Source organism: Phyllobates terribilis, unplaced genomic scaffold, assembly GCF_046119375.1.
Source record: "Phyllobates terribilis strain yellow unplaced genomic scaffold, ASM4611937v1 Scaffold_25__1_contigs__length_18738178, whole genome shotgun sequence".
NCBI classification, from domain to species: Eukaryota; Metazoa; Chordata; class Amphibia; order Anura; family Dendrobatidae; genus Phyllobates; species Phyllobates terribilis.
In genome coordinates, this window is record NW_027362785.1 from 12,537,499 (window position 1) to 12,547,581 (window position 10,083).

The 10,083-nt window shown below is 48.2% G+C and overlaps 1 protein-coding gene across 2 annotated transcripts; it reads right to left on the reverse strand.

Annotated features, from left to right (window-relative positions):
* Positions 1–358: 358 nt before the first annotated feature.
* Positions 359–8,780, reverse strand: LOC141176380 (serine/threonine-protein kinase/endoribonuclease IRE1-like). Of its 2 annotated transcripts, XM_073660343.1 has the most exons (7): positions 8,585–8,780; positions 8,365–8,512; positions 8,150–8,277; positions 7,670–7,793; positions 7,509–7,576; positions 2,183–2,215; positions 359–1,053 (listed from the first exon to the last, which is right to left on the reverse strand). In XM_073660343.1, the coding sequence occupies exons 1-6, from the start codon at positions 8,744–8,746 to the stop codon at positions 2,195–2,197; spliced, it is 651 nt and encodes a 216-aa protein (XP_073516444.1). In that variant the 5' UTR covers positions 8,747–8,780; the 3' UTR covers positions 359–1,053; positions 2,183–2,194. The 2 variants fall into 2 exon arrangements, with proteins under 2 accessions (XP_073516444.1, XP_073516443.1); XM_073660342.1 differs by lacking the exons at positions 359–1,053; positions 2,183–2,215 and adding an exon at positions 5,101–7,364.
* Between the last annotated feature and the right edge of the window lie 1,303 nt (positions 8,781–10,083).

Sequence of the window (10,083 nt, forward strand, 5' to 3'; positions counted from 1 at the left end):
CCACGTACCAAAAAAAACCCTCTTTGGAGCCGGTTAAAATCTATTTTTTATTCTACAATATTACCTCTCTTATCTGAAATTCGTGTACGGGTGAGGTATCGCAGTATGGATAACATATTACAAGCATCCAGACAGGGCTTATTGCCTGCCGCAAAAATCTATTCTATTCCCTATTGATACCGCTGTTAGCTGCTTTTACAATAGGGACAGGTGCTGCTAAAGTGGTATCAACAGCTAAAAATGAGTGTTAATTCTGGTCACATACATATCTTCCACAGTGCATAACTTGATTGATATTTTCCATGCACTCATTCACCGATTCATAATTTTTACAGTGATCTGTACTCAGAAATAATAATAATGTTTTTGATTTATATAACGCCAACATATTCCGCAGCACTGTACAATTAAGTAAGGACATGTGCAGACAATATAAACAATACAATGTATCACATTTCACCAGTTACAGGAGCAGTGAGGGTCCGGCTGCTCGCAAGCTTACAATCTATATGGAAATGGGGGGACACAATAGGTAGAACATGGTCATCAGCCAGGATCTGTCTAAGGGCCGATACCATGTGGTATTGGGTGCATGGAGGATGTGGAGACAGATGAATACGCAGGGGCAGATTAAGATTAACATTTAGGAGTAAGGTTAGGGGGTTGAGGTGATCGGCTTGTCTAAACAGATGTGTTTTTAAAGCACGTTTGAAGACATGGGGGCTAGATATCAGTCGGATCGTTTGGGGCAACGCAGTCCAGAAAAATGGAGATTAATTAATGAAAATTGTTAATTAATTAATAAAAAAAATTAATGAAAGTTGGCAGAGATTTTTCAAATTTGACAGAAATTAAAGTTAATAAAATGTACTGATTTAATGTATCATTTGCAGTTTCTCTGTAGCTTCTGTGTATAAGAGGTAGTGGTGAGAGACTTGATGCTACTGGAGCTGGAATTACCACTTCAGATCTCTCCAGCAATTTGTTTCCATCCATTTCTGGGGGCTTCTTGAAGTATGTTTGGGGTCATTGTCCTGCTGGAAGACCCATGACCTAGGATGCAAACCCAGCTTTAGGCCGTGTGCCCCCACTATGCGTTTAAGCGTTTCCGCATGTGTTTTTTCTGCCAGGAAAATATCCAGAGCATTTCTGCATCGTGGGCACATAGCCTTATGACACTGGGCTCTATATTGCCACCCAAAATCCTTTGGGAATCTTCACATTTCATAATGCCTTGCACACAGTCAAGGCACCCAGAGGCAGCAAAACAACCCCTAAATATCTTTGAACCTCCACCATATTTGACTGTAAGTATGGTGTTCTTTTATTTGTAGGCCTCATTCCATTTACAGCAAACAGTTGAATGATGTGCTTTACCAAAAAGCTTTATCTTGGTCTCATCTGTCCCCAAGACACCTGCTAGCCCTCTAAAAATAGTGGAGGCTGCCTGCTGGCACTCTATAAATTGTTAAGTCCGCCTGCAGGATATCCATAAATTGTGAGGGCCACCTGCTGGACATCCAAATTTCAAGTTTTACAGAATATATACGAAAAAGAAAATGTGACCACTTCAGATGATTACGTTATATGGCAGTAGCAATATACAGCTATGCAAAACATAGCTGACTGCTGGCCCTCTAACAATAGTGAGGGCTGACTGCTGATCCTCTAACAATAGTAAGGGCCGCCTGATGGTCCTGTAAAAATAGGTTTTGTGACTTTCAGAGTCCCTCCTTCATAAATGAAACAGGATGTGTCTGATGATGTGTCACACATGGCCAGATAAGGTTGTAAAATGTTAAAATGTAATTTCCCGGTGAATGTATATTTCACGGTTGAAAGCAATGCAAAAACGCATCAAAAATGCTACATGTGAACATAGCCCAAGGTGTGGAGGAGTATTTTTGTATATTGAAATATAGCAACAATGATGTTAGTTATAAAGCCAACAAACATTTTTAACGCTTGTAACAATTCATCCATTTACCTTTTTATATAGCCAATATCACACAATTCATGTACATTTTAGGGACTACATTATTATACTACATCAAAGTAAGATATTGTCATAAAATACCAAAGAAAGATTTTTAGAGTAAAGAAAATAAATTAGTATGGGGTTATAATATTAACTTGGACATTTGTATAATGGATCTTGTGGGGACATGTGGCATTAACATACCTACAATCCCGGCTAATCTTCATCAGTGGAACCCTAGATAGAACAAGGACACCCCGATTAGGGGAGAGGAGATACAACTATCAAATAAAAGGGCAACAAATTACAATCAAGGGTCATACCATAGGGCAATAGAGTCCTAATCCAGAACATCTCCTTCTTCCTCAGACGTAATATCGGTCACCAGCATGTTTTACTGGAGGGACCCTATCAATCGCTTGATGTCGCAGCTGTGATACCCTATGTCCTGCCTCCTCCTGCCTCTGGGGACAGGAAGATCTAGATTTTAGAAAGTATGGTAGTTTTGTGTCGACCTATTCGTGTTTTGATTTCCTGAGTTGTCTCACCCACGTAATGCAATCCACATGGGCACGTCGATAGGTAAAATTAGAGTTACAAGTATGGTAACCCTTAATTTTGTATTTCCTCCCAGTTCGTGAGTGTCGGAATAATTGCAGAAAGATATGCAAGGGAAGGTGCCACACGTGGGAGTAGCTAAAGACTGTTGTTTTGGTTCCTTGCTGCCTAAATCAGCCCAAACTAATCTCTGATTGTCAGTAAAATATTAAGAAAATATTAGGAATTTCTCCCTCCCACACCCCTCCCCTATAGTATTTGGCAGAGGAGAGGAGCTGACACTCCACGCAGCTGTCCCCATGCAAATTAACACACACAGCAGAAGTAGTTTGTAAGCAAATGCTAGCACAACAGGTGCTACCTAACCCAAGCTTGCGATAAATCTACATCTAGGCGAGAAGGTTGTATTCCCAGGACTTCAAAAGGAATTCAACAGAAATCTACTACAGTCTGGCCGGCGCCATCACGAAATATGTAACATCTAGAGTGCTATATGTCCGATAATAATGGGGCCCATATTTTTAGTGGCAGGGTCAGCTAAGGAGCAATATGCTTATTTTCCCATAGCTGTAAGCCCCTCCAGTGAGCTGTGGCGCAAAAGTATCAGAATAACGGACCGCAGCCAGGTCATGTATGGTCTCTGGAGAAAGGTAAATTCATAATAGAAAATATGGTACCACTTTCAGGCTTCTGCAATCAACCAGCGATAAGTTATCCCACAAGTTAGAGATTTTAATAAAAATACGAAGGCTAAAGACCAGCCCATGAGGTCATTACAGAGGGGTGGGGGCAGGCCTCTCCCTTCGGCATAAAAGACACAGAGGAAGGGAGGGTAAGTAGTCATTGCCGGGGGGTATAGAGACTATAAGCAAAGGATCACGTTCGATAACGGTCACATCAAAGTGGGGCGCCCCCCTCTAGCGATACTGAATCGTCTCTGCGATCTTATAGTAAGTTTCTTCTTTAATCCTTATTATTTTGTGTAACTGCCTATGTATTTTAATGTCTCCTTTTGTAAATTTTTCCTAACACTGCCTCCCTTTTGGATTAAATATAAAAGGTAATAGTCCTGTTCCTTTTGTTCTGCAATCGTTCCCTCCCCCAAAGCCATACTCGCTACCAGAACGCAGGCGTCCGCCCCGGCCTGTATTATATTTCAAATTGGGTCGGTGGTGGCAGTGAATATTAATACTTGGGCTATCGTGAAGCTGACAGTGACCGTACGGGGCGTATACACATATTCCATGCTCTGGAATCCAGAGGTGTGACGTCATACGCTCACTGGTTCCTTGCCGATAGCTAAGTAGTGAGTAATCTGGATCGTGTGCGCGCAAATCCCGTGACGGAAGCAGCGGGATATTGTGTGATCACCCTGGTATCGTTGCGGTCGGTCCTGACACTGATGGATTCAGGTTGATGATATGACATTAGTGCAGATTTTGGAAGATCTCAATATTAGTGTATCTTTTGACTATATGCCAATGCTTTCTGACAACTTTGGCAATAGCTCGGTTCAATGCTAGTCCTTGTATGGTCCTGTGTACACACTGCAGACCACAGGGACAAGTAATGAACAGAAGGTAACGAGGGCACCATGTGAGGCCTGAGAGGACGGATGGACGAACCAGAGATCCCTGGTTCTTAGGTCACGTCCCCCTGACTCAGACTGTTTTTGTTTTTTTCGTGACATATTGTACTTCATGATGGTGGTAAAATTTCTTGGATATCACTTGCGTTACTTTGTGAAAAAAATCGGGAATTTGGCAAAAATTTTGAAAATTTTTGCAATATTCAAAATTTTAAAATTTTCATGCCCTTAAATCAGAGAGAGATATGTCACAAAAGAGTTAATAAATAACATTTCCCACATGTCTACTTTACATCAGCACAATTTTGGAACCAAAATTTTTTTTTGTTAGGGAGCTATAAGGGTTAAAAGTTGACCAGCGATTTCTCATTTTTCCAACAAAATTTACAAAAACTTTTTTTTTTTTTTTTTTTTAGGGACCACATCACATTTGAAGTCACTTTGAGGGGTCTATATGACCCAAAAATGACACCATTCTAAAAACTGCACCCCTCAAGGAGCTCAAAACCACATTCAATATTTTTATTAACCCTTCAGGAGCTTCACAGCAATTAATCAAATGTGAAAGGAAAAAATGAACATTTTACTTTTTTTTCACAAAAATTTTACTTTAGACCCCAATTTTTTTTATTTTCACAAAGGTAACAGGAGAAATTGGACCCCAAAAGTTGTTCTGCAATTTCTCCTGAGTAAGCCGATACCCCATATGTGGCGGAAAACCACCGTTTGGGCGCACGGCAGGGCTCGGAAGAGAAGGGAGCGCCAATTGACTTTTTGAATGCAAAATTTGTTGGAATCGAGAGCGGACACCATGTTGCATTTGGAGAGCCCCTGATGTGCCTAAACAGTGGAAACCCCCCCCCGCAAGTGACACCCTCAGGAAACTTATCGAGATGTTTAGTGAGCACTTTGAACCCTCAAGTGCTTCACAGAAGTTTAGAACATTAAAAACAAAAACATTTCTCCCACAAAAAGGTTTTTATAGCCACAATTTTTTTATTTTCACAAGGTTAACAGACCCCGTAATTTTTTGTCCAATTTCTCCTGAGAACGCAGATATCCTATATGTGGGGGAAAACTACTGTTTTGGCGGACAGCAGGGCTCAGAAAGGAAGGAGTGACCTTTTGGAACGCAGACTTTTATGGAATGGTCTGCAGTTGTCATGTCGCGTTTGGGGAGCCCGATGTGCTTAACAGTGGTAAAACCCCACAAGTGACCCCATTTTGGAAACTAGACCCCTCAAGGAATTTATGTAGATGTGTGGAAAGCACCTTGAACCACAGGTGCTTCACGGAATTTTACAACGTTGATCTGTAAAAATAAAAAATATATATATTTTCCCCACAAAAATGTTTTAGCCCCCAATTTTTCATTTTCACAAGGGTAACAGGAGAACATGGACTCCAATATTCGTTGTGCAATTTTTCCTGAGTACGCAGATACCCCCCATATGTGGGGGAAAACTACATAGAAGCGCCATATTATACGGTCATGGTTTGCGGGTGTCATGTCACATTGGTAGAGCCCCTGAGGTGCCAGAAAAGCAGAACCCACCCATAAGAGACCCCATTTTACAAACTATACCACCCAATGAATTCATCTAGGGGTGCAGTGATCATATTGACACCACAGGTGGGTCACAGAATTTTACACCATTGGGCGGTGAAGAAAGAATAATTACATTTTTACCACCAAAGTTTTGTTTTAGTCCCAGATTTTACATAAGCATAAACAGTCCACGGTGCCTCCCTACTGCCTCATTATGGGAAATCTTCCGTCTGAATCACGTATTTCAGAGATTTACACAGAAACCCCGGTGTAAGCGCTCAGCGCAGAGCGCAGGATAACTGTGAGCCGAGCCTTACTGTGATCTTTGGGAGGCAGAATGAACAAATCAACAGCAGGTGAAGAGTTTATTTTTTACGCCGTTCCTCCTTCGGTATAAGTGATTAGACGACTTTATTCTTCGGGTCGGTTCCGATTACAGCGATGCTTTTACATAAATAAATTTATTTATTGGATAAATATTTCTTTATTTTGTGATTTTTACTGCTTCCCATTGTCCCGCTATGAGGGTTCCCTGCCCCGATCGCTTACACTGTAGGCAGGAAGGAGGCGTCAGGTGCTGCTTTGAGCAGGAGCTTACAGGCCACTGTCCCTGGGTGACCCTGCGGCCATCTTTTTCAGCCAGGGGTCACCATGGAGCCCAATGTCATGAAGGGGTTAGAGGGAATGTGTCAGTGATCGCCCTCCTCAGCCGTCCATGTGGCCGCAGGTCATAGGAGACTGAATACAACGACACTTTGATATCAGGGAGTCGTATTCCAGAGAGAGACACATTTTTCTTATATGTAAGACAGCTGTTAGGATCTATGGGCGGAGCAAAGATCTGCTGAGACTCCGCCTCTGTGTGTGAGACTGAGTCTGCCCTTATCACACACAGCTCTGCAGTGAGATTAGGGCTAGCCACGGCGCAGCCGCGCCCAGCCGAGGCGGCCACGGCCCAGCAGAGGCGGCCACGGCACAGCCGAGGTGGCCACGGCCCAGCAGAGGCAGCCACGGCCCAGTCGAGGTGGCCACGGCACCAGTGCTCAAACACCCCACAGGTACTAGAGGCTCCGACTGACGAGAAACCGCTTTTATTCCACATTGAGACCAGACGACAGTTCTGCAATTATCACATTTTCCTTATAAAAAAAAAAGCATAAAAAACCCCAAACCGTCCACTCCGAGCGCCCCCCACCAACCCCCGCTTTATAAAATGTCTTCTGCACCAAATATAAAAGAACAAATAAGTTAATGCTCCGATACTTCATGTAGTAACAGCCACCTGCCACAGCAGGCGCACACGTGACGGGTGCAGCACCCCGAATACTGAGCTCCGTCCATAAATAAGTCTTCCCTTCAGGCCATAGTGCAACGTGGGATCACCGCGAGGCCTCGGCTCTGCTACATGCCCCACTGTCCGTGCAGCAGAGCGGCCCCCCGGCAGTGTAAGGCACCGTGTGGGTGACAAGTGCGGCTCACGCCTCCGGCGGCGGCACTGTGCTGGCGGCCGGCTCCCACAGCTCCTGGGCATAATACGGCTGGAAGAGTCTCTCGCGGCTGCACAGCTGCATGGCCAGGTAGGTGTGCAGCAGGAGTCCCGGGAACCGAGACGTGAAGTAACAGACAAACTCATCCGGGACGCTCCCCAGCGTCTCCTGCACCTCCGGCGGCAGCTCCCGGTAGTGGTGCTTCTGCAGAGAGGGAACCACGCATCAGAGGACTACAACCCCCATCAGACACAGCACAGGAATAATGATACAGCCGCCCGAGACTATGGACACAGCACACTCCTGAAATACTCTGTGCTGCTGGGATCTCCACATGCTCTGTCTCACCTTATTTCTTAGCGCCCGCAGTAAATCTCTAACGGATCTTCCCTTGTAACTGCGGAACTTCCTGAGATCTGTAACACAAGAGCAGCGCGGTAATGCACAGGCGGAGGCGGCGCAGCGGCACAGGGGCCGGAGGCGGCGCAGCGAGGCTCACAGCAGCATACCTGTCTGCAGCGGCAACGTGATATGTTCTCTCCAGTCCAACTTCACCACTTCCCGTCCTCCCTTCTCAAGACTCCTCACAACTGCTCCGTCCAAAGCCTCCTTCTCTATCCGGTCACTGACATCCTGCAGAAAAGCATTAGTCACCAGAGCGCGAACGGCGAGTGCAGGGGCGGCCGGCGCCGAACGGCGAGTGCAGGGGCGGCCGGCGCCGAACGGCGAGTGCAGGGGCGGCCGGCGCCGAACGGCGAGTGCAGGGGCGGCCGGCGCCGAACGGCGAGTGCAGGGGCGGCCGGCGCCGAACGGCGAGTGCAGGGGCGGCCGGCGCCGAACGGCGAGTGCAGGGGCGGCCGGCGCCGAACGGCGAGTGCAGGGGCGGCCGGCGCCGAACGGCGAGTGCAGGGGCGGCCGGCGCCGAACGGCGAGTGCAGGGGCGGCCGGCGCCGAACGGCGAGTGCAGGGGCGGCCGAACGGTTACAGACCTGGAAGAACTGAAGCTGCTTCTCCAGGCTCCAGAAGAAGGGGTGTTTGAGGACGGCCGGGGCGGACGGTCGTCTCTGCGGGTCCTTGTCGATCATCCGCTCTATCAGGTGATGTGCGACCAGGTCCTCTGTGGCAGGAGACAGGAGAGGTGAGAACGGTGCAGAGCGGAGAGGGTGGAGGTACCTGGCGCGTCCTCCCCAGTCCGCACGCTCACCGTGCTTCTCAAGGCTCAGGCAGTCCAGGCTGGACGCACCGAGCAGGATATTGGCTTGCCGCTGCAGGGACTTGCCAAATGGGTGTCTCCCCTCTGAGACCACGTAATAGAAGACGCAGCCGGCAGAGAAGATGTCCACGGTGTAAGTCTGCAAGACAAGTGAGTGAGTGGCGCCCCCTGCTGCACCGCCCGTGCCCAATATCACAATGGCGGATCTTACAGGGTTCTCTTTAAAGTCTTCACTTAACATCTCCGGGGCGATCCAGCCTTCTGTGCCGGGGACCCCCGAGCGCCGGCTGAAGCTGTGCCGGCCCACCGCCAGCTTCTTACACAGCCCGAAGTCCGAGATCATGGCCTTCACCCTCCCGAGAGCGCTCGGCATCGAGATCAGGATGTTGTGAGGCTTCAGGTCTCTGTGGACTGAGAAGACAAGACCGACTAATGCCATCCCATAATCCCGGGAGGGAGAGCTTCTCTACAGTAAGAGCAGTGACAGCGGGAGGGAGAGAGCTTCTCTACAGTAAGAGCAGTCACAGCGGGGGGGGAGAGAGCTTCTCTACAGTAAGAGCAGTCACAGCGGGAGGGAGAGAGCTTCTCTACAGTAAGAGCAGTCACAGCGGGAGGGAGAGAGCTTCTCTACAGTAAGAGCAGTCACAGCGGGAGGGAGAGAGCTTCTCTACAGTAAGAGCAGTGACAGCGGGAGGGAGAGAGCTTCTCTACAGTAAGAGCAGTCACAGCGGGGGGGGAGAGCTTCTCTACAGTAAGAGCAGTCACAGCGGGGGGGAGAGAGCTTCTCTACAGTAAGAGCAGTCACAGCGGGAGGGAGAGGGCTTCTCTACAGTAAGAGCAGTCACAGCGGGAGGGAGAGGGCTTCTCTACAGTAAGAGCAGTCACAGCGGGAGGGAGAGGGCTTCTCTACAGTAAGAGCAGTCACAGCGGGGGGGAGAGAGCTTCTCTACAGTAAGAGCAGTCACAGCGGGAGGGAGAGAGCTTCTCTACAGTAAGAGCAGTGACAGCGGGAGGGAGAGAGCTTCTCTACAGTAAGAGCAGTCACAGCGGGAGGGAGAGAGCTTCTCTACAGTAAGAGCAGTCACAGCGGGAGGGAGAGAGCTTCTCTACAGTAAGAGCAGTCACAGCGGGAGGGAGAGAGCTTCTCTACAGTAAGAGCAGTGACAGCGGGAGGGAGAGGGCTTCTCTACAGTGTGAGCAGTCACAGCGGGGGGGGGGGGGGGAGAGGGCTTCTCTACAGTAAGAGCAGTCACAGCGGGAGGGAGAGGGCTTCTCTACAGTAAGAGCAGTCACAGCGGGAGGGAGAGAGCTTCTCTACAGTAAGAGCAGTCACAGCGGGAGGGAGAGAGCTTCTCTACAGTAAGAGCAGTCACAGCGGGAGGGAGAGGGCTTCTCTACAGTAAGAGCAGTCACAGCGGGAGGGAGAGGGCTTCTCTACAGTAAGAGCAGTCACAGCGGGGGGGAGAGAGCTTCTCTACATTAAGAGCAGTCACAGCGGGAGGGAGAGGGCTTCTCTACAGTAAGAGCAGTGACAGCGGGAGGGAGAGAGCTTCTCTACAGTAAGAGCAGTGACAGCGGGAGGGAGAGGGCTTCTCTACAGTAAGAGCAGTCACAGCGGGGGGGGGGGGGGGAGAGGGCTTCTCTACAGTAAGAGCAGTGACAGCGGGAGGGAGAGAGATTCTCTACAGTAAGAGCAGTGACAGCGGGAGG

Excerpts from the sequence above, each read along its gene's own strand:
- LOC141176380 (XM_073660342.1), bottom strand. The coding sequence starts at position 8,746 with ATGCCGAGCGCTCTCGGGAGGGTGAAGGCCATGATCTCGGACTTCGGG. Across the intron at positions 7,794-8,149 it reads AGCAGCTTCAGTTCTTCCAG|GATGTCAGTGACCGGATAGA; the intron begins GTCTGTAACCGT and ends GCTTTTCTGCAG. Across the intron at positions 7,577-7,669 it reads CACGTTGCCGCTGCAGACAG|ATCTCAGGAAGTTCCGCAGT; the intron begins GTATGCTGCTGT and ends CTTGTGTTACAG.